The sequence below is a fragment of the Adiantum capillus-veneris genome, chromosome 30 (genome assembly GCF_014529385.1).
Source record: "Adiantum capillus-veneris isolate H3 chromosome 30, ASM1452938v2, whole genome shotgun sequence".
Classification (NCBI taxonomy): Eukaryota; Viridiplantae; Streptophyta; class Polypodiopsida; order Polypodiales; family Pteridaceae; genus Adiantum; species Adiantum capillus-veneris.
The window spans coordinates 4,750,772-4,775,074 of record NC_140960.1 but is presented as its reverse complement, the minus strand read 5'-3'; the positions used below and the strand labels follow the sequence as shown (position 1 = coordinate 4,775,074).

Sequence of the window (24,303 nt, the reverse complement as noted above, 5' to 3'; positions counted from 1 at the left end):
AGCCGTAAAGACATGCTACTGCATTTCTAGTCCATAAACTCCCTCTTCTGATAGATCCAAACATCTACACTTTTTAACATTACCAAGGTAATTTTTGGCTCTTTAAAGATGCATCTGACATACATTTAATCATTAAGGTAGTTTGTTACCAAGGCCTGATCACCGATCAATAATCATGTAAACTTTAATAACGCACAATGTGCACGCGGAGCTGCACGACAATGTGAGCTATAGAGATAATCAATCATTTATGTTAATAAATACACATGCAATTCTTTTGTAAACATTTGCAAACGCACTTTGTACTTGTTTACTTCGGCAATAGCAATGACCAGTGTTGTCATTGACCACCAAGCAAGCTTAGTTATGAATTTGTTTATGATTCCAAAATGAGTTTTCTGGGCTGGAGAGCGGCAGCCTCAGAAGGCGCTTTCTTCTCTCAAACAACGAAGGAAGCCATAGCCAGGCTGAGAGAAAAGGCGTTCAAATCTTCTTCTCCTATTTCTGCAGAGAGTTCTACAACCGTTCCTCTTTCTGGTATAAAAGGAGCCAATGCCGACATTTTACCCGAAATTTTGCAGCACTCGCTTCCCGAGCAACATCAGTATGACCCGCTGCCGTCATCATTCTCGCCATCACCTTCTTCTCTGGCCTCGCTTGCTTCCGTTAAATCTTCTTCTCCTGTGCCCCACCGCCGGATGGATACAGTTGGGCTCACTTTCCTACCCACCTTGCCACAGGCTTCATTTGGCCCCCGCAGGTCTGTTTAAGTGCTATCGGTTACATCAGGCACACTTGAGAGAGAGAGAGAGAGAGAGAGAGAGAGAGAGAGAGAGAGAGAGAGAGAGCTCACGCTTGTGCATGGCAAATGCGTTCATTCTTGAGAGTTTGTATGTATTCATATATGTATGCCACTAGATGGTGGAGGACTCACGATTTGGCTGTCACGAGTGAGCTTGTTCATGAGCTGTGTATGAAGTGTGTGCATGTTGTTTTGACGAGGGACATTACTTAAGAACACATACACGGCCTTCTAAAGGTGGACACCTCCTGACGAAGAAGTGACATGTTTGGCTTCCACTGCAAATGAAGCAAGGCGAGAAGGCACGCCTACAATAGATGATGCTAAAGCAAAGGCACTCTTGGAAGGCTATGGTGTTGGTAAGGTTCTTCATGATGTAGTCATAGCCTCCTTTAGCCCTTGAGATGTTTCGACACTATGTTTTCTCTGTACGTGACACGCAGAAAGCAAGTTTTTTGATGTTTTGAAATATTTCCATCCAGTCTTGAAGGCCTTCTTGATTGCTACTGCAATTGTAGTAGGAGGTGCAACTGTGGCTATAGCAATTGTGGTGTCAAAATTACAGATACATTCGGTACACTCTTTTCTAGAATGCAGAATTGGTTGTACATTAAGCCACTGTAATATAGGTCTGTCATTTTTATCATGTTTTTGGGAGTTCTTCAAAGTTGCCTCAATCTCGGTTGATGTAATTTGCATTTATGGTTGCTTACAGCTAGATGACATTCGCATCAAAAGTCATGAGCACATGCGACCTCAAATGGAAGCAGTCCGTAAACACTTTGAACCATGGAGACAATGGGTCTGTATATTTTTTTATGTATCGGATCTATAATTCTTGTGTTAAGGTTTTAATGGATACTTTGTACAAAATCTTTTGTGTTTTTTATTGCAATCTCGTCTTTTTTGTAAGCAATTATAGGTAAGGAAATTAAGCAATTGATGTGAAGTGAGAAGCTTGATTCGAGAAAGAAGGGAGTGTTCATATGCTGGGCATTTGTTGTCGCCAAACAGTGTGTAATCTTGATTTTTGGTTTTCATGTGATGCCTAAAATGGAATGTATGTATCGGTCGGTCCCATAGGTTGAATCAGCCTTTCAAGGGCATTAATATAATCTCTCTCTCTCTCTCTCTCTCTCTCTCTCTCTCTCTCTCTCTCTGTGTGTGCGTGTGTGTGTGTAAACGAACTACTCTAGTGTATATGTGAGGCTGGGGGAACTCTGAAGGGCCGCAATGCGATTCTAAGATGGGGGCTATAACCGGCCCGGACAACGTAGAGGGCGGTACTATTTCATTTACCTGTTAACTTTACACAGAGCACTGAGAAGGGAAGAGAACACAGTTGCGTCCAGTGACTAGAATGCCACTGCGCACATGAGACCAACACCCTGTAGGCCCCAAAGACTGGCGCCCCTTTCGGTATTTCTTTATTCAAATTAAGGTAGACAATCCGACCACTTAGCACAAGCTTTCACAAAGCTGTCCAAACCTGGCGAGGGCTGAAAACGCAGGTTTTCGACCGGATTTCGACAGCATAACGGCGCAAAAACCCCTGTAGGTCAAAAACACCTGTCTAGGACGGATTCCCTCGATATCTGGAAGCTTTCTGGTGAGCTGTCACAGAAATTCAGCGGGCTGTAATTCTCTGTTTCTCACTGCCGGGAGCCCAAAAGCTTGTACACGCATCCCAAGGCTCTCACGAGGCTCCCCCGATGTTCCCTTGCAGTTTAGGTACGAAACCCTAAACCTGCAGAAAAACACAGCAGGCTGTAATTCCCTGTTTCGGATCGTTTTTAGCGGAGCGAACACGCCTACGCGTGTCCCAAGGGCTCCCGCACGCAATGGGACAGTTCCCCTTTGAATTGGACGAGTTTTCACGCAAGAAAACTCTCCAAACTCGCAATCTTTCGTGACGGAACTGTGCGTACCTATGGGGGATTAGCAATTAGCTAATCCGGTTCCTGTTCAGAAGGCTCTTGCCTTGGCAAACGCGCATAAACCCCCAGAACTGTACATAGGTCAAATGAGAAGCCCACTAGTGGGGCATAACATACTGTACGTAGGGGAGAAAGAGAGCAGTATGTAGCGTGCGGGGCATCACTCCCGTCACCATACTGTGCATAGAGGGCAAGGTAAGCATTCCATAGCTTCTGTACCTGTTACAATCCGCCTGAGGCTGAAAATGGCGCCCCCTTTGTTGATATGCAGCTCGTTTTTGCCTCCCAAAGTGGCAGAATCGCTCACAGGTTGACACGTCGCCCAGTTTCCGAGTTTGGGCTTTCCCTGCTAAAAATATCTCAACTGGTGCCTCAGTTGACTTGGCAGCAGAGCAATAAAATGTTCCCCTTGTCATTTTAGAGCTAATGACGCGAACACATTTTCCGGTCAAAAATAGCAGTTCCCTAAATTTTAGGAGATGCTTCCATGGCGTCCCTATCGGTCTCCTGACCATCATTGAAGACTACCATTTGACCAACATCTACAATGTGGGTTAATTTACTGGCCCCTTTCAACTGACAACTTGACGAGTGGCCCAAATTCCAGTTTGGCGCACACAGGCTTCCATACTCATCATAATTCGGTGCTAACTGGCCCGACCAGTCCCAGACTGACCGACCCAGACTCTCGCTGTGAGAAATCTATTCGGCCGCAGCCGTTTCACACTGGCCATGCAATGTCCACTTGCACCTTTTCAAGGGTTCCGGGAAAAACAAGTAAAAATAGATAAAAATATCTAGTACTTATTTACGGAAGGCAACAAGAAAAATACACCTCCTGGTGACACACCCCACCCTTGAAATACTGCAAGCGACCTCGCTTGCATGCCAATAATACATGCGGTATCTCCTGATATCACATATATTCTATGATGGGAATCCGAGATATACATGCTTCTGGAAATGTAGCGTTGGACAATTAAACAATCCCACCAACCTGGCTACGACACATATATCAAGCATAGAAGTCTTCTAGTGTACTCTCAAGCACAAACTTCTCTAGCTAAATTCTGTATGGAAAGAGTAGATACAATTGCTTAACTACTCTCTTGAGCATCATGAACCATGCTCTTGCCTTGGTCCAAAAAGGCTACATCAAGTCACTGTGGGTTCCATCTGAAAGGCTTCAAGATACAATTGCAATAGCTGAGGTGAATCAACCAATTCAGACTCTTCCATCCATTTGGCATCTAACGATGGATAGTTCTTGAACTTCACCAAATAGCGTCTTGCAACTTTTCCTCTCACCTTTCTTTCTTTATGTGCCAATATCTGTTCAGGAACAAGGATTTCATTCAATTCTTCCACTTCGGGTTGTTCCTCATCAAGCATATTCTCTGGCACATCACCAACAAAGGGCCTTAGAAGGCTGACATGAAAAGCATTATGTATTTTCCAGCCTTCTGGTAGCTTCAACCTGTAAGCTACATCGCTGATCTTTTCTGAAATCTGAAAAGGACCATAATATCGCATACTGAGCTTAGGAAACAAGCGTTCCTTGTCTTTCCTTTTCCTTAACCTGGCCTTTTCAAAGCGCAAAAGTACCCAATCACCAAGTGAAAATACAAGTTCACGACGGTGACGATCAGCAGCTTTCTTTTGCTTAGCCTGAGTCTTCTCAAGAGCAATCTTTATCTTCCTGTATGTTTCATCCATATCTTGCACATACTTGTCTGCCTCAAATATCTTGTCCTTAGTCTGCAAAATGGGTGGGACTTTCTTTCCTCCTTCCACTATCTCAAATGGTGCCTTACCTGTTGATGTATGCACAGTGTTATTGTAAGCATATTCAACCAATGGAAGATGGTGTTCCCAAGTTGCCTTGTGCTCTGACACATAACATTTGAGCAGGTCCAGGACAGTAGAATTTGCCTCTTCTGACTGTCCATCAGTTTGCGGATGAAACGAAGAAGAGAACTTGAGCGTAGTGCCCATGTTCTCAAACAATGCCTTCCAGAAAAGACTCGTCATACGTGGATCCCTGTCACTGACAATTGACTGAGGCATCCCATGATATTTAAAGATATTGCTCATGAATATCTTGACCATGTGTTCTGGCTTTATCTTCTTCCTAACAGGAATGAAATGGGCCTGCTTACTGAACCTACAAATGATAGTCCAAATCCCATCATTGCCTGTTTGCGTCCTTGGAAGATCAAAGATAAAGTCCATTGCTATGCTTTCCCATGGCCTATCAGGGATCGGCAATGGCTGCAACAATCCCGGTTGCTTTTGTCTGTCAAATTTGACTTTTTGGCATACTAAGCATGATCTTACAAATGTGTCAACATCTTGACGCAAAGCTGGCCAATAGAAGAATGCCTCAACCCCTTTCACTGTCGCATCAATTCCACGATGCCCAGCATAAGGTGGAGCATGACTTTCCATCAAAATCTTTGGCCGTAACTGTTTAGTAACGCATAACTTTCCATGCATCATGAGAAAGTCATTCTTAAGCATATAGTGCTCATGATGTTGCCCATCAACAAGCTGGTCATAGATCCTTGCAAAATCTGAATCTTCAGCATATTGTGTCTTCATTTCGTCTAGTTCACAATGGTACGGAATTGACACTGCTGAAATTTGGGGCTTTCGTGACAACGCATCAGCCACCACGTTCTTTTTCCCTTGCACATGCACAATCTGAAAATGGAACATTGACAAGATGTTTGCCCATCGCATGTGCTTCTCAGACAACTTCGTCTGTGTAAGAAAATATCGCAAGGTTTGATGATCCGTTTGGACAACAAAATCAGCCCCTTGCAAATAGTGTTTCCAACTAGTGAGAGCATGAATTACTGCCAGCAATTCTTTCTCATAGACTTGCAAGTTTCTTTCAGTCTTCAAAAGAATTCTGCTCTCATATGCGACTACTCGGCCATTCTGCATTAGAACTACACCAAGACTATGGCCACACGCATCACATTGAACCACAAAAGGTTTAGAAAGATCTGGCAAAATAATTACCGGATCTGAAGTCAGCTTCTCTTTCAAGTGTTTGAACGCTAAAATTTCTTTGGCTGTCCACTTGAAAGTAACTCCTTTTCTTTGCAGCGCATGGAGTGGAGAAGCAATCTCAGCAAAATTTCGGATGAACCTCCTGTAATAGGAACATAAGCCTAGAAAGCTTCAAATGTCATGTACGGACTTCAAGTCTGGCCATGACCTAATTGCTTCCACTTTAGCGGGATCCATGCGTACTCCATCTTTTGAAACAATGTGCCCAAGGAAGTGAATCTCTTCCAAGAAGAATTCACTCTTCTTCGGATTAATGAGCAGCCTATTCTTGCGTAGCTCATTGAAAACTGCGGTCAAGTGATCCCTATGCTCCTCTTCAGACTTTGAGTAGACAATCATGTCATCAAAGAAGGTACCCACGAAGTTTCGATGTGGTCTAAAAATTTTGTCCATCATTCTATTAAATGTGGCAGGAGCATTTGTGAGACCAAATGGCATGACAAGAAACTCATAGAGACCAAATGTTGTCCTGAACGCAGTCTTATGGACATCTTCTGGTCTAATGCGTATCTGATGATACCCGCTCTTTAGGTCTATGCTTGTAAACAATGACGCTCCCTCAAGCCGATCAAGAATGTCATCTATCCTCGGTATGGGGAACCTGTTCTTGATGGTATTCTTATTCAAGGCGCGATAGTCAATGCACATGCGCCATGAACCATCCTTCTTCTGCACTAAGAGTACATGCGAACAAAAAGGGGATGAACTGGGCTGAATCAGCCCCTTCTCTAAAAGCTCGTTGACCTGACCCATAATCTCTTTCTGCTGGGCTGCACTAACCCTGTATGGTAGTCTATTCGGTGGACTAGAACCTGGCACAAGATCTATAGTATGATCCTCAGGTCTCTCAGGAGGTAACTCCCCTGGCAAAGAGTCCGAAAAACAATCACTGAAACCACTCAAAAAAGTTGACCTGTCTTTATCTAAGGTAGACAAATTAGATACAACTTGAGGTACTTCTTTTGCAAAGATCAAGTACGCAGAAAGATGATTCTTTATTACAGATGAAATAGCAGAAGCAGAAACAACTGGAATAGACTCGCCTTTAAGCTTTACATCAAGGACATGAGTCTTTCCTCTATGTACAAGGGTAATCTTTTTGTTGTAAGTATCCACCATAGCATGCAACCTGTAACACCATGGGATACCCAATAACACATCACAGCCCTCAAGCGGCATAATATGAAATTCTTCCGCATCCACATAGCTCTGAATGTGCAGACGAAGCTTTCCCAGAATGGGAGTAACATGCTCTGAATGTCTTGGGCATGCCAGACCTGCTTCGCCTGTCATACCCATCTCCTCTGCACGAATGCCCAACTTTGATGCCAATTCTGGTGATATGAATTTGCACGGGCTCCTGTATCAAAGGAAACCAGCAGTGTCTGGTCTCTAACTTTGCCCAAGCTCTGCACAGCTCCGTGGCATCTATGTTTGGCTGGTCTCCAACCAAATCTGGAACAAGTCCTGCACTCGGCTTTGGCTTCTTCCCTTTATGGTATGACTTGTTATCCTTATCCTGTGACTTCTTCTGTGGGCACTCATTTGCAAAGTTCCTTCTTGTTCACAAATGTAGCATTTCTTGGCCTCCCTAAGAGCTTTCCTTTCTTGAAAAGTTTTGCCAGAAAAATGCCTTTTTTGTCCTTGTCCTCGTTCCGAAGAAGATTTAGACTGCTTCTTGGACGTATCAGCTTCTTCAGTGGAGGGCTTCTTTGCAGGAGACTCAGAAGGCTTTGTTGCAACATTGCCCTTGGCTGAAAACTGTTTGCCCTGGGCCCCTTTCTTGTGGCTATTAAATCCATCGGAATCTCCCTTTGACAGATTGTTGGCCACTCTTGCATTCTCTATCAATTGAAACATATTCATGACATTAGTCTTTGTGCAGTGGTCCCTGATTTTCTTGGGCAATCCGCAACAATACTTCTCAATTTGTTTTGACAAAGGCACAAACCTGTAAAAGGTGACTGGCAACAGTGCGGCCCAAAACCGTTTATTGTACTCTTCTAGATTGGCACACTGTTTAGCATTCAACTCGTGCCATTCTGTCATCACATCCACTTCAAAAGTGTTTGTCAACCATGCAGGCGCAAAAAGTTCTTTGAATTGGACCCACGTTGTTGGGGCTTGACCTTGGTTCAACAATGCGGTCCACCATTGGAGCGCATTCCCTTTCAAGAAAGTGGCAGCCTTGCGTATCTTTGAAGATTCCGTGAAGTTTCCTCCAGCATAAGCTGCATCGAACTGCTGTATGAAGGTCAAAGCCTTTAATTGGTCCTCAGTTCCTCTGAAAGTTTCAAACTTCACTCCCTGCCCACCTTCCTTGTAATCCTTAGGTTGACTCAAAGGAGCCACATTATCATAAACAGGTGCCTGTAACAGTGGTGCTCCATGAGTGTTCATTCCAGCACTCGCATCAACTGTCCTAGGCACTCGAAACTGGCCATAGGCACCCTGAAAACCTGATTGGACACCCATGTTCGCGTACATAGGGTTACCCATGCCTGTTTGCATTGTCCCGAACACATTCCCTAGCATATAACCTGTGGAAGGTCCAGCCATAGCTTGAAACACTGAACCACCTCCAAAATAACCAGGATAAGTATTAGGTAATGGAAGGGTCTGACGCATAGCCTGTTCATTGCTCCCTTGACCATTCACAAACGGTTCCTGTCCAGCTAAAGCAAGTTGCTTTGGATCATTGGACACCGCTAGTTGCTCAACCACCTGGGCTTTCCCTCGAGCATCATGAGTCCTCTGCACATTGGAAATCTCCTTTTCCTGCAACGGCTCAGTCATGCCCTGTGTAGGAGGCTGAAAACCCTGTGTCGGAGCCTGTAAGAATTCCTGCATCCTTGGGTTGTTAGCCAACTGCTGAAACATGTCCATGCAACAACGCAGTTGAGTTCTAAACAACCTGTCCTCTTCTTGAAGAGTTGAAGGAATTTTCTCTGTGCCATGTGACACGCTGCACTTTTTGAAGAAAAAGTGACTATCCCGTCGATGGAACCATATAACCGGCCCGTACAACGTAGAGGGCGGTACTATTTCATTTAATTGTTAACTTTACACAGAGCACTGAGAAGGGAAGAGAACACAGTTGCGTCCAGCGACTAGAATGCCACTGCGCACACGAGACCGACACCCTGTAGGCCCCAAAGACTGGCGCCCCTTTCGGTATTTCTTTATTCAAATTAAGGTAGACGATCCGACCACTTAGCACAAGCTTTCACAAAGCTGTCCAAACCTGGCGAGGGCTGAAAACGCAGGTTTTCGACCGGATTTCGACAGCATAACGGCGCAAAAACCCCTGTAGGTCAAAAACACCTGTCTAGGACGGATTCCCTCGATATCTGGAAGCTTTCTGATGAGCTGTCACAGAAATTCAGCGGGCTGTAATTCTCTGTTTCTCACTGCCGGGAGCCCAAAAGCTTGTACACGCATCCCAAGGCTCTCACGAGGCTCCCCCGATGTTCCCTTGCAGTTTAGGTGCGAAACCCTAAACCTGCAGAAAAACACAGCAGGCTGTAATTCCCTGTTTCGGATCGTTTTTAGCGGAGCGAACACGCCTACGCGTGTCCCAAGGGCTCCCGCACGCAATGGGACAGTTCCCCTGTGAATTGGACGAGTTTTCACGCAAGAAAACTCTCCAAACTCGCAATCTTTCGTGACGGAACTGTGCGTACCTATGGGGGATTAGCAATTAGCTAATCCGGTTCCTGTTTAGAAGGCTCTTGCCTTGGCAAACGCGCATAAACCCCCAGAACTGTACATAGGTCAAATGAGAAGCCCACTAGTGGGGCATAACATACTGTACGTAGGGGAGAAAGAGAGCAGTATGTAGCGTGCGGGGCATCACTCCCGTCACCATACTGTGCATAGAGGGCAAGGTAAGCATTCCATAGCTTCTGTACCTGTTACAATCCGCCTGAGGCTGAAAATGGCGCCCCCTTTGTTGATATGCAGCTCGTTTTTGCCTCCCAGAGTGGCAGAATCGCTCACAGGTTGACACGTCGCCCAGTTTCCGAGTTTGGGCTTTCCCTGCTAAAAATATCTCAACTGGTGCCTCAGTTGACTTGGCAGCAGAGCAATAAAATGTTCCCCTTGTCATTTTAGAGCTAATGACGCGAACACATTTTCCGGTCAAAAATAGCAGTTCCCTAAATTTTAGGAGATGCTTCCATGGCGTCCCTATCGGTCTCCTGACCATCATTGAAGACTACCATTTGACCAACATCTACAATGTGGGTTAATTTACTGGCCCCTTTCAACTGACAACTTGACGAGTGGCCCAAATTCCAGTTTGGCGCACACAGGCTTCCATACTCATCATAATTCGGTGCTAACTGGCCCGACCAGTCCCAGACTGACCGACCCAGACTCTCGCTGTGAGAAATCTATTCGGCCGCAGCCGTTTCACACTGGCCATGCAATGTCCACTTGCACCTTTTCAAGGGTTCCGGGAAAAACAAGTAAAAATAGATAAAAATATCTAGTACTTATTTACGGAAGGCAACAGGAAAAATACACCTCCTGGTGATAGGGGCAGCTTCGAGCATTGTAGTAGTAGCAGTATGATGAAGCAGTCTGTGGGCGTCCAATTGAAGGTGCTCTAGCTGCATGCAAAGCTGCTGTGGATGCAGGTAGAGGCTGTCGAGGTGGGTCATAGGGGTTAACGATGGCACAAAGGCTCTCGATGGTAGCTTCTGGTTGGCAAGCTGGAGCGTATGGGAAGCAAGCACAGGCTCGTGCAGGTGATATCTAGTATTGGGGGGAGATTCAACAAGGCGCATAGCAACACACTCAAGGATGAGGAGCTTGCCTAAGCAAAGAAGCAATAGTAGCACAATTGGGCACTGACACGGAGCTATCCCTATTGCATGGACTAGTAGCTGACCATACAGGTTTGCAAGGTGAGCACATTTTTTACACCGATGATTCATTAGTTACTTCTCTTGCTCACCTGTTTAACAAGGCACCAACAGAGGGTCTACTGATGCTCTTACGCCCTCACGCTCTGCATGAGAACCCAACTCTGCCTCAAGTATTGCCCCATAAAGCTTAGCCAAAATATGCATAGACATGATAGACTCGAAGTTGCTCGGATCTCCTACTTTGTGGATTGGCACAAAATGGCACACTTCATGCACTCAGTTGGTACATACTAGCTTCAGGAGATCCTTCTCCAATGTAGACCATGTCTTCAGCTTGAGATGTTTGATTGATTAGGCCAGGGTGCGTGAAGAAGAGGCTTGCTACTCCCAACAATACCCACAAGGGAATGGGAACGTTGTGGGGAACGGATGACCCTTTGGAATGGGAATGGCAAGCTTGAGTAATAGGAATTGCATTGGGAATGCCACAAGTGTTGTTCTTACGTGAACCTCGTTCACAAATATTGCTTATACAAACTTTAAAGTCATTTTGGAATAGGAACGACTCTTTCTATGGAACACGTTCCCTCGTTTCAAGAGCTTGGAAAAGCGTTTCCTCGTGACTATGCTCCAAACGAAGATATGGGGTCACTATTTCTCGTGCTACCGCACGATGTACGGGAGAGGTGACTAGAGCAAGATTGACAGGAGGGTATGCAACTCTAGCTATGCTAGAGGCTTGCTGTCAGACTGTCATAAACTGCTGACGTGTCAAAACCCTGAAGAAGGGAGCCAACTTGCAGATGTCGGCCGAGGGGCCTAAACCCTAAGAAGAACAAGTAACAGAAGAAGTCCTACCAACTTATGGGGACCCCGTTCGATGGGGCCCCAAGTGACATAAAGGATTAAAATAAAGCAGGATCCACACACTGAAAGTCTTGCGTGGTAGCTAATGGCGTGGCAGCTGTACGGAAATTTTGGAAACTGTGCTGAAATGATGACGTGGCAGATTGTACGGATTTCCGCGTTTTGTGCTGATTGTTGTACAGAATTCCGTGATTTACGTTGGCAGCTTTTTGGCATTGCTTTTGGACCAAAAGCTTTTGAGTTTTGAAGGCTTTTCACTGTAACTGCTTTTCAGGCCAAGGGCCTTTAAATATGAGGTTAGGGCTCATTCTCTGGCATGCTGGAGAAGGTGCAGAGTCTGGAGTACCGGCTTGTACTGTGTTGATGCAATATTCTATGGGGTGGAATTCCGCCACTCCGTGTCACGTGTCGTCTCTCTCTTTCAGTTCAATTGTTATTGAAGTGCTAAAAGTCTGTTCGGTCTGTGCTTTTCTATTGGCAAGTGGTGCTCATCTTGTGACTGTGGTATCAGAGCATCAGGCGTGTGCTTTTTTGAAAGGATACCGGTCCTACCAAGGAGCAAACAGAGCAAGATTGCACTTTCAAAAGTTCACTGGAAATTTTAGCCGTGCTCCGACCCCGAACTTATTAGCCACTTCCACCCTTACTTCATTGCACATCGGGCGCGCTCCCATCTTCACCGCTCATGTCTTACAGGGCATAAGCCATAAAGATCACTTGCAAGAGAAGGATCCAAGATTTATTTCAAGCTGCTGTTTTTCTCAGAGGCAGTGCCATGTAGATGTTGATGTCTATAGCTACCAAGCCGCACACTCCAAAGACTTGGCAAGCTTTTAAGAAAATTTTTGCCCGAAGTTATATGGTTTCTGACATCTTCCTTTGGAGTGCAACTTTTGGCAGAGGGGGGTATCCTGAAATGCTTGCCATGGAAATTATAAGAAACTTGGACACTCCAAGTCAAGATTCTTCCGCGACACAACACAAATTCACTTCAAAACAATTCACACTTGATTCGACATGGCCCGGCAGAGTTCCGTGTCAAGAGGTATTGGCCCCAAAGACTGGCAAAGTACAACTCCCGCAGGTGCTTGCTCTCAGACTCTGCGTCCAGATGCTCTGCAGAGGGAGCCCCCTTGGGTTCTTTATAAAGGTTACAAGGGTTGCTAAAAGTAGAGCCCCAAAAGCTGCCATAAATAAAGCTAAGGCTTAAAATTAAAGCAAAACCCAAAAGCTGCCCCAAAATATCGCGTAGCCTTTTTCCTGCTTTTTTTTCTAGCGCAAAATTGGGAATCCGTAGAGCTTCTGCTTTGTTTCCTCGTACGTTCAACGCTTTTTTTTGAGGATTTTATGGGACTGCCATGTCAGCATTTGCAACGCGAAATCTGGGACTGCTGCCACGTCAGCCGGTGTATCTCCTGCCCAAATGGTTGCCATGTCATTGGTTTGTGACATACCCCCCTCTTGAAAGCATTGTAATCGCCCTCGATTACGCCTGCAAAACAGATAGAAGTCATAAACTGTCTTAGCAGACACTAACTGTTAGTACCGATGCACTAGGAACACACATCTAGCACATGTACTAATCGACAGTCACATCACAGGACATCACTTGACATCACATGACAAATCACATTCAAAATTTCATTCAGATCTCAAACCATGATTAATCGGCAATGTATTTAGCAATCGCATCTAGATCCACTCGGGACCTCATAGATGCCCGATTGACTAATCCTTATTGCAATCACGTCTATCGAGATTGTTTAGACCGAAATGTTGCAATCATTTCGTCTATGAGATCTTGCACTTAAACAAGTCAAGAACAAGTCAGTATCATATTATCGGGAATTCCACTTCATAAAGTCATACGGCAGAATACTGTCAGCTCATAGTATCCCTGAAACTCAAAAGAGACACCAGTGACTTTAGTATCAAAAATCGAGACAATCTGTTGACAAAGGAGCGGAGCGACTCCCCTCTTGTGCATACCCGCTGCACCAGATTTTTTCCAAGTTGAGTTCGGGTTCCATTTAGAATAGACTATGCTAATCCAAATGCTTCAAGGTAAAGATTCACAATTTGAGGAGTATCTGCTAGGTCTTCCTCCTTCATTCACTTCGCATCCAATGCGGAGTAGGTCTTGAATTTAACCAAGAACCGTCTTATCGCTTTACCTTCTGTTTTTCTGTGCCAATTTCTGTTTTGGAACAAGTATCTGCTCGTTTTTCTCCACTTCGGGTTTCTCATCTGGCTCCCCATCATTGGGCACATCGCCTTCAAAAGGTTGCAAGAGATTCACATGAAAAATATTGTGAATTCTTCAAGTATCGGGTAGCTTTAGTCAAAAGGAGACATTATTTATCTTTTCGGAAAATCTGGAAAGGTCCGTAATATCTCATGCTAAGCTTTCGAGAAAGCCGCTCCTTTCCCTATTTCTTTCTCAGGCGTGCCTTCCCAAAATGTAAGAACACCCAATCGTTCTCCTTCAATTTCAAATTGCGACGATGTCAATCTGCTGCCTTTTTTTGAGATTCCTCTAAAGCCTTCCGGACCAAGTCCAAGTCCCTCGTCAACTGGTCAGCTTCAAAGAAAAATCTTATCTTTTGTGCTAAGGAAGGGTGGAACCCTCGTAGCAAATTCAATAATCTCAAATGGCACCTTCCCCATCAAAGAGTTAATCGTGTTTCTGTAGGCATATTCCACTAAAGGTAAAAACCTTTTCCTGTGAAGTATTCAGATCCAAAGAAGAAGACTTCAACAAATATGGTACTACTGAATTAGCAATCTCTGATTACCCGCCAGTTTGCGGATGGAACGATGGCGAGAACTGCAACCGCGTGCCAATGTTCTCCCAAATAGCCGTCCAAAACAAACTCATGATTCTGGGGTCTTTGTCGGAGACAATCGTCTCAGACATGCCATGTAATCTGAAGATCTGGGCCATAAACAATCGTGCCTACGTTGTGTTTTCGAGAGATTAAAAATGAAATCCATTGCAATTTCCAAGGGCGGGTGGGTATCGGTAAAGGTTGTAACAATCCCTGTGTCACGTGCACGTCTAATTCTATGTGTACGTGGACAAGCTACTTCATGACTAGGGTTCAGTTCAGTTAGATTAGGAAGTGATCCGGCACTTTTGTGAGTGTTCGCAAACCTTGCATGTCCAGACACTTAGATTAGATGCATATCCTCTGGTTGCACACAACATGATGATTAGATTTCAGGCAGAACCCATCAAGAGCATTTTTATAGTGCATAGATCTATTTTCCCTATCTTAGCCAATTTTCACTTATTATTTTTAAGCGACTTTTGTTGGGAACTAGGTAGGGCAAATTGGCCAATGATATATATAAGGAAACCTAGCGCTAGTACTTTCTGGCAGAAGAGGCAGCAGGAACCAAAGTTCAACAGGCACCTTCTCAGCAAGACTCCCCACATGCATCTGCAAGGACCTAGCGTTTTCATCCATAGGCAGCCTGGGGTTTTTTGCACAGCAGATCAGCCCCAACAGTAACAAGACAGATCAAGAAGCCTAGCGTTTTGCATTTGCAGGACAATCGGCAGCAGTAGAACAATTTTCAGCCCTAGCGTTTTTTCATCAGCATAGCGTTTTGCAGATTCACCGCGACGGAAGACCAAGAAGCATCAGCGTCTTCAGTTTTCAGCAGTCAGACATCGCAAAGGAAGTCCCAAACCTCGCAGATCTCACCTTCCCGCAGCAGATCCTCGCTGCACGGTCATATCCAAGGTAGTTTGCAGTTTCAGCCCGGAAAACGCAGATTTCAACATCTGCGTTTTCAGCGCGTCGTTGTTGCATTGCCGCCATCGACATCGTCACCGACATAGAGTCAGAAAATCAGCAGATAAAGATTTACAGTTTTGAGCCATTAGTGTTTCCAGATTTCAGCCCGTCTCGTCGTCCTCCTCATCGTCGTTGACATCGTCGGCAAGTCAAAGAATTGTAGAGATTTGTGCAATCATAAGCAGACCGCTCTTGCCCTAGAGAGTTGTTTGTGATCATTTGCACTCTCTCACTAAAGGAACGGAAGGCTGTCCCTTCCGTAAGTAAAAGGAACACTTGAGCTTAGTTCGGAGCACTCATCTTGAGCAAAGTTCAACATTCACTTCCGCTGCACCTTACACCCTGTGCTTTATGCGTGCTAAAACTTGACCTTCTGGCATACCAAGCAACTGCGTACAAAATCGTTCACGTCCTTCTTGAGTCTCAGCCAAAGAAAAGTATCTCTCCACACCTTTCAAGGTGGTAACAATGCCGCGGTGACTCGTAAAAGGTGGATAGTGGCATTCGGTTAGAACCTTTTCCTTCGACGGTTGTGTAACGCACGACATCGTTTTCTTCATGAAGTAGCCATTTTATGGAATATTCCGCTACTATCTCCCCATTTTGTATTCAATTGAATACATCTGCAAAAATGTGTATCTGTGGCGTAGTGACCAACCATATCCTCGAAGCTTCTATGATGTACGATCTGGAAGTGAAACAGTGACAAGATGTTCGCGCATTGCATCTGCTTTTCTGATAGCTGCTTCTGTGACAAGAAATAGCGTAAACTCCGGTGAGCTGTGAAGACCGTAAAATCGACTCTGAGTAGGTAATGTCGCCATTGAGTAAGAGCATGGATATCTGCCAAAATCTCTCTCATATATCTGTGTTGTCAATTCCGGCCTTGAGAACAATCGGCTCTCGTAGGCAATGACATGAGAGTAGTAAGGTGAAGTACTCGGCTGGATAAGACCCTTTTCCAAGAGGTCTTTCATTTGGTTCATAATCTCTTTATTCTGGGCTCAGCTCACATCGTAAGGTGGCCGGTTCGGTGGTGTGCTTCCAGGTATCAGGTCAATGGTATGATCCTCAGGACGAGCCGGTGGCAACTCGCCTGGCAGGCCCTTTGAAAAGCAATCGGCATGAGTGTGGAGAAAATCTTGGCGTTCTTTTTCTAGGTCAAAACATATTCGACCTTCAATCATCATTCAGCTCTCTCCAGAAAATCGAGGAAAGAAGCTGAATTTCATCAAGTACAATCTCTGTGCCCTTCATTTGTCAAAGTCGCTTTCTCAGCCTGAGAGTCAACCACGGCATTGTTCGTATGGTACCAAGGGATTTCGAGGAGGACGTCACAACCTCCCAAGGGCATTACGAAGAAGTCCTCGTGCCCTAAACACCCTTGACATTGCCAATGATCGATGTAATGGCATCATCCTGTCCGGGTGCCGCTAGAACTACCTCCACCTGTGGCCTCAGCCTGTCGGACGTAATCCCAAATCGAGCCGCCAATTCAAGTGAAAAGAAGTTGGCCTTGGCTCCTCCATCAAAGAAAATGAGGGCTTCCTGTTCTTTCACTTTGCCCTAATTGCGGCAAAGTTTTGTACTTTCATTCATCTGATTCGGTTCAAGCCCACGCAATGTGGTACCGGTTTTGCTTTCATCTGCCACGCTGCTCAGCTGCTTTCGAACTCTTTGTCCTTTCTTCATCTTGTTCTTTCGGTGCCTTTTTAGGGCACTTCACGGAGATGTGCCCATGTTCTCCGCATCCAAAACACTTCCCCTCTTTGAGATAGATAACCCTTTTCTCTAAGAGTTTGTCGGGGACGTGTATCTTTCTTTTTTTTGTTGTGGGAACTCTTTCTCTTTCTACTTTCATTGTGAGAGGTCTGTTGGGTTCTCTGAGTCAAGATCTCATCAATGGGGTAAGTCAAATTTCCCTAATGTATCGCAAAACCCCGTTTCACATGACCCATCAATTCTTCAAAAGAATTCAACTTCTGTTCCAAGCAATAGCCTTGGATTTCTATAGGAAGTCCGCAGCAAAACCGCTTAATCTGTTCCTTAAACAAGACCTTCGTAAATGAAGAGGCTGGTAGAAAAGAGTTCCAAAATCTCTCGCAATAAGCGTCCAAAGAATCTCCCTTGGTCATCCGTAGATGATTCCAAGCAGTTCGTATATCACGTACAACTTCTGCTTTTTTTCCTCGTACGCTCAACTCTTTTTTTTCTTCGGATTTTACGAGATTGCCATGTCAGCATTTGCAGCGCGAAATCCGGGACTGTTGCCACCTCATCCCCACTTCCATCTCCTACCCTCCAAAGAGAGAGCGTTCATCCTCTTCCCTACACTTGTCTCTCCCAAGCCTTGTCCCTTCTTCCTTCTACCCAAAATTCATAAGCCAATCCTTGTAGGCCGCCCCATATGTTCTTACAAGGGGTATATCCTAGAAAATGCCTCTAAATGGCTACATGTACAACTCTTCCCCATTCTCTTAGCCAAAAAACAACACCTCCAAGACTCTCATTCTCTCATCGTGGACTTAGCCTCTATCCCCTTCTCCCCCCATGTCACGCTCTTTACCTTTGATGTGGAATCCTTGTACCCTAGCATCCCTATCCAGGAGGGACTTAACGCTCTGAGAAGATCTATCCTTGGCTTCTTTCCCCATCCCAAGATCCTATTCATTCTCTCCCTTGCCTCTCTCATTCTCAACCATCACTACATCTCATTTAAAGGCGAATTCTGGCATCAAGTCAAGGGTACCGCGATGGGGTCTAATTTTGCGGTAGTGTACGCTTGTCTTTTTCTTTGCTCTTTAGAGGAAGATGGGAAACTTTTCTCTTCTCCTTCTCTCCTATACTTTAAAAGGTTCATAGACGATGCTTTTGGAGTGTGGGAAGGCCCCCCCGCCATCTTAAAAATGCACCTCCTTGAATATGGACATCCTCTCCAAGAGCATATAAAGATTACCCCCTCCATCTCTTCGCAAGAAGCTTTTATCTTGGACATACACTTTTTTAAAGGGCCCTCCTTCTTCTCTAAGGGGATTTTAGACACACTGCTACCAGAAACCTCTTAACTCTTACAACTACATCCCTTGGCAATCTTGGCACCCCACCCACCAGAAAATCGCCTTTATCTTATTAGAGCTCAAGAGGTATATCATTAGGGAAAACTCGCTTGAGGGCTTTATTTCCATTCGCAACTTTCTTTTTCATCGACTGAGGGCCAAAGGATACCCAGCGCCTTTTTTGAAAGCGTGTTTTTTGTATGTTACATATGCATCTAGGCTCCAACTCCTCCTTAAGAAAAACCAAAAGAGTGCCCCACCTTCCATTGTCAAAATCCCCTTCTCACCCTTCACCCGTAAGCTCAACCTAGCTCGCTCCATTAACCAACCTCTTTCTAAGCTTCTTGTAAAAAACCCCGAACTCCCCCCTACTCCCAAACCGGTCATCTGTTGGCTTAATGCACCTAATCTGGGCCATCTTCTCTCAGATAGGAACCCGCCGCCCCCTTTTCCGTACCTCCCCTCTATTCCTTAAAATTTTCCCTAAACCCCTCCCTCCCCCCCCTCCCTTTTACCACCCTCTTATTTTTTACAAACTTTTTTGTCATGTTTATTTCCTTACCGCCCTCCTCGTACTCCATACCCCCCATACCACCCTCCTCTTACTCCAAATTTTTGGTCATTGTCACCCTCCATAACACCCTCCACCTTTTTCATTAATTTATGGTCATAGTCCCTTTCTCTTGGTACCCCCCCAATTAAACACTCTTTAAACCTCCCCTTTCCCTCCTATTCCTACCCCATTTAAGAGCTAATCCCTCTCCATTCAAGTGGCCTCCTACTCTTTAAAAACTGTACCTACCTTGGGAACCCCTCTTCTCTCTAATGGATACCTATTTAAACCATCCTACTCCTCTTGTAAGGTTGACACCACTGAAGAGCTAATTGCGAAACGCGTTTGGTGTTTAACCTATTTTTGCAAGACTTCCTCCCCCTTCCCCACTTCTCTACACTCTAGAGATTTACTTCTCTCTCTCCCCTCTCGCTCACCTCTCTTTATTTGGCAAAATTTAATTTTCGCTCGCTCAGTTTGCTAGCTAGTCAAGTTATTTCCTTGGCTTTCATAAGATTGTCCAAATCTTCATTCTTTTCTTCAGTTCCCATGCCGGATCTTCAACTTTTCTTTGTCTTCCCACTGAGAGGTGTCATCTCTGTCAGTTTCTTCATGTAATCTGGGATTTTTAATGGCTTTATGCCTTTTAAGACAGGGCGATGAAGACGGGAGCGCGCCCGATGCACGATGTATGAAGGGTGGGCGTGGCTAATACGTCTAGGGTTCCCAAAAGTTGTGTGCGCTGTAAAAAGGATCGGATCCTCCGTAGAAGAAGAATCTTTCTGCGCTGTGATACCACTGTAACAAACTTGGACACTCCAAGTCAAGATTCTTCCGCGACACAACAAAATTCACTTCAAAACAGTTCACAATTGATTCGACACGGCCCGACGGAGTTCCGTGCCAAGAGGTATTGGCCCCAAAGACTGGCGCCCCTTTCGGTATTTCTTTTTATATTAATCTTCGAGCAAAGTATAACTCCCGCGGGTGCTCGCTCTCAAACTCTGCGTCCAGATGCTCTGCAGAGGGAGCCCCCTTGGGTTCTTTATAAAGGTTACAAGGGTTGCTAAATTTTAAAAGCAGAGCACCAAAAGCTGCCATAAATAAAGCAAAGGCTTAAAATGAAAGCAAAACCCCAAAAGCTGCCCCAAAATATTGCGTAACCTTTTTCTTGCTTTTTTTAATCCGAGCATAAAATTGGGAATCTGTACAACTTCTGCTTTTTTTCCCCGTACGCTCAACTCTTTTTTTTCTTCGGATTTTACGAGACTGCCATGTCAGCATTTGCAGCGCGAAATCCGGGACTGTTGCCACCTCATACGGGGTGTGTGTGTGGTTTCTCCTACCCAAATGGCTGCCACATCACTGTTTGTGACATGAAACCCTAGCAGATTATAATTTGAAATTTCTAGACATCTCTCAGTAGGTGTCTCTGTTGATAACCTCGGAGGTCTTGTGTGATTGCTATGTCTTGGGACTACATTGTCGCCAGAGGAACACTATCTGTCCAAGAGCTGATGGATGATGCTGTGGTCGGCTACGACCTTATGGAAGGAATCTAACCCTAATTTTTGGTGCAAGTTTCAGGATGGAAAGTCAATCGACTTTTCGAGCTCGATCGATGTCGAGATTGCTTTTTAAGTTTGAAATCTGTTTGAGAACTTGTTTGGTGATCCTCTTGGAATTTGTTTGAAATGGATGGTATCTGTTTTGAACCTGTTTTGGTGCCGACTTGAAATGTTTGACTTTGGTTTTGATACTGGTTTCAATGATTGGTGATTTTACTCCCGGGTGGAGGGTGAGAAATGATGTTTGGGAATTCTTGTTCATACTCATGGCCCGGACCCTTGTGGTTATTTGTGGGAGGCATGGTTATGACGTCTGGTTGTAAAAGGCCTCTATAGCTTATGGCTCGGACCTTTTTAGGTTATTTGCGGGAGGAGTGATGAGGGAGTCGTTGGACAGCTCATGGCCCGGACCTGGATGGTTATTTGCGGGGGGAGTGTTCATCGGCGGCTTTATGTTTCTATGTCTTGTAACATGCATATGTGAGCATTTGTGTTGCATTGTGATGTGCCAGCCCCACTGAATATTCCTAATTGGATGAGATTGGCTGGGTATGTAATTTTAGTGCATCAAGACCCCGGGTGTGATGTCTAATTTTACTACGTCGGAATATCAAGAGTTCCGATTTGGACGAAAGGAGAAGCTAACTCCTTGATCAAAAGAGCCGAAAGGAGAAGCTAACTCCTTAACAAAAAGAGCAAACTGATTGTCCCTCGAAATGTTCCTCGGAATGAGGCTCGGAAATTTTTGAGCTAACTTGAGTTTTTTTGCAGATATGCTGTAATTGCGTACGATTTCTCTCTTTCAAGAAGGGGAGATGTCACAAACTGCTGACGTGTCAAAGCCCTGAAGAAGGGAGCCAACTTGCAGATGTCGACCAAGGGGCCTAAACCCTAAGAAGAACAAGTAACAGAAGAAGAAGTCCTACCAACTTGTGGGGACCTCGTCCGATGGGGCCCCAAGTGACATAAAGGATTAAAATAAAGCAGGACCCACACACACACACTGAAAGTCTTGCGTGGTAGCTAATGACGTGGCAACTGTACGGAAATTTTGAAAATTGCACTGACATGATGACGTGGCAAACTGTATGGATTTCCGTGTTTTGCGTTGACCGTTGTACGGAATTCCGTGATTTACGTTGGCAGCTTTTTGGCATTGCTTTTGGACCATAAGCTTTTGAGTTTTGAAGGCTTTTCATTGTAATTGCTTTTCAGGCCAAGGGCCTTTAAATATAAGGTTAGGGCTCATTCTCTGGCATGCTGGAGAAGGTGCAGAGTCTGGAGTACCGGATTGTAGTGTGTTGATGCAATATAAAGAAATACCGAAAGGGGCGCCAGGTTTGGGGTCAATACTCTATGGGATGGAATTCCGCCACTCCGTGTTGCGTGTCGTCTCTCTCTTTCAGTTCAGTTGTTATTGAAGTGCTAAAAGTCTGTTCAGTCTGTTCTTTTCTATTGGCACGTGGTGCCTGTCTTGTGACTGAGACACACTTTTTGGAGCCCCAGACAAAGGGGTGGCTTTTTGACACACTGTCACTCCCGCATAGATGTATCCAGCAGTGGTATGGACACCTGGCCTAGCTGCACAATGGTGAACTCAAATAGGTCGGGCTCAGGTCATCATGATGCTGAGCCCATGTACTTCACATTACATTACCCTCTCCCAATCCGCCACTCCGTGTCGCGTGTCGTCTCTCTCTTTCAGTTCAGTTGTTATTGAAGTGCTAAAAGTCTGTTCAGTCTGTTCTTTTCTATTGGCACGTGGTGCCCGTCTTGTGACTCAGACACACTTTTTGGAGCCCCAGACAAAGGGGTGGCTTTTTGACACATCGTCACTCTCGCATAGATGTATCCAGCAATGGTATGGACACCTGGCCTAGCTGCACAATGGTGAACTCAAATAGATCGGGCTCAGGTCATCATGATGCTGAGCCCATGTACTTCACATTACATTACCGTCTCCCAATCATTATATTCTCCAGCTGCTTACCTTGACTGTTTTTAGCTTTAGTTCTAGTTCTATTTTTGTCATTTTACTTTTTCAGGGATATCCAAGGAGATGCCACATTTGTTTGGTCAAAAGTCAATGTTTGCCACATGCATTTTTGCTCAAGACTGTCATGTGTGCTGCGTATGTGCAAAACAGGTATGCCACTAAAGCATTGCAGTCTGTCACTCTGTATGAGGCTTGGCTTGGCAAGAAGCCATCCATTGGTTTCTGGCGTGTTTTTGGTTGCCTGGCCTGCGCCTAGTGCGCGAACAATGATGCGAAAATTGGATGATAAATCTGTGAAGGGCATTTTTGATTATAGTTTAGAACTTTCTTTCATCCTATTTTTCTCTCCCTCATGTTTATACACATGTTAAGGACTTTTCATCAATCAATCTTGCACTTGTTTGGTGTCTTCAGGAGTCCAGAGCCATAACATTGGGTATCAGAGTACGGTTTCATGGTTCTTTATGTGGAGCATATCGACTAGATTCGACGAGTATCGGGTTGTTTTCTGTCGTCTATGCAGTGTTGGTTCTACGAGTTAGTGGCGGCTTATCTCCTTTGCCTTCTTATTCGGCTTCTTGTGGTGTGCTTGGTGTTTCCGACTTGGGAGTCCTTGGTGTTCACTTTGTCCTGCTATTTGTGCTGTCTAATACCTATAAATCTTTTTATCTTATCCCCATTTTGAGGTGTACTTTCTTAGTTGTCTGGGCTCTTTCTACAATTTTGGGCATTTTTTTCCTTCTTGTTCTTTTTGTCCTGCAAGGCCGATGAATCAGCAGGTCATTAAGGGCATCACTAGTCAAAATCTCAGTCAATTTTTATAGCAAATCCTCACGTTTTTGTGGTGCAAGGTAAGTAAAAATGGCACTTTGCTTTTGCGATTACAGGATTTGCATTAGATCATAGTTACATGGATGCTTGGGGAGGAGGGGGATGGGGAGGCAGGGTTCGTTATTTGTCTTTCAGCAGTTTGAGAATCTTGTTTGGGAAGCCCAATTGAAGCCTATTTTGTACTGTCCTTCAGGTGCAGAAAAGAAGTGAAAATAAGGGTCAGCGGAGCGCCTTCGCACAAGCATTGGGTTTGAAACAGCTTGCAGATGAGGTAGGTTATTGTTTGCACCCCATTTTGCCATTTACTTTTCTTATTTTCTCGATTATAATGGTCACTTTTCCAGGTGAAAAAATAATGACGAGGCAATTTTGTATTTGAAAGAGAATGCCGTGTCAAAACTGCACTGATGGTCCATGTTCCATAAAGAGCTCTTTGACTCTGTGTATATCTGTGTGCCTGCAGAAGTATGGTAAAGTTAATAAGGCAGCTCATGGCCACAAATTTGTATATTTGGATAGCAGTTATATCAAACATGCTATTTTTAATTAAAGTTGATGCAACTGTAGATATGGTGCCATGTTATAAATTTAATTCCGTGAATAAACGTTAATTCATCTCATTTGTATTTCGATGTAAGCAAATAGCAAATATCAAATTGTTGTTTTTAAAGCTCCATTTAAATTAAAACAAGAAAGCCAATGAAAGCAGATATGTGTCGTATAGTCATGAGGCATGACATCCTCTCAAGGGATCAATATGGTGTGAATGAGATATCAGTATTTGAGGAGTATTATGTAGTATTTTGCGTGCCTTGACAAATTGCCTCAGTGTTTGCTTCCTACTCTGTTACTAGTCTCAAAGTGGCCTTTACATGGCTATACACCAGTTGTTTTAACGAGTTTTTAACAAGAGCTTGAGACTAGTTTGGTGCCACAATTCA

At 44.6% G+C, this 24,303-nt stretch overlaps 1 protein-coding gene across 4 annotated transcripts; it reads left to right on the top strand.

The window, feature by feature from the left end:
• The first annotated feature begins 350 nt into the window (after positions 1–350).
• Positions 351–23,928, top strand: LOC147417466 (uncharacterized). Of its 4 annotated transcripts, none has more exons than XM_086507626.1 (7): positions 351–760; positions 1,040–1,161; positions 1,285–1,376; positions 1,518–1,604; positions 22,946–23,068; positions 23,556–23,633; positions 23,707–23,928. In XM_086507626.1, the coding sequence occupies exons 1-7, from the start codon at positions 390–392 to the stop codon at positions 23,716–23,718; spliced, it is 885 nt and encodes a 294-aa protein (XP_086363752.1). In that variant the 5' UTR covers positions 351–389; the 3' UTR covers positions 23,719–23,928. The 4 variants fall into 4 exon arrangements, with proteins under 4 accessions (XP_086363752.1, XP_086363753.1, XP_086363754.1 ...); XM_086507627.1 differs by having other exon boundaries at positions 352–760; positions 22,946–23,031; XM_086507629.1 differs by having other exon boundaries at positions 416–760; positions 1,093–1,161.
• Positions 23,929–24,303: the final 375 nt, after the last annotated feature.

Excerpts from the sequence above, each read along its gene's own strand:
- LOC147417466 (XM_086507626.1), top strand. The coding sequence starts at position 390 with ATGAGTTTTCTGGGCTGGAGAGCGGCAGCCTCAGAAGGCGCTTTCTTC. Across the intron at positions 1,605-22,945 it reads TTGAACCATGGAGACAATGG|GAGTCCAGAGCCATAACATT; the intron begins GTCTGTATATTT and ends TGGTGTCTTCAG. Across the intron at positions 23,069-23,555 it reads ATGCAGTGTTGGTTCTACGA|GTGCAGAAAAGAAGTGAAAA; the intron begins GTTAGTGGCGGC and ends ACTGTCCTTCAG.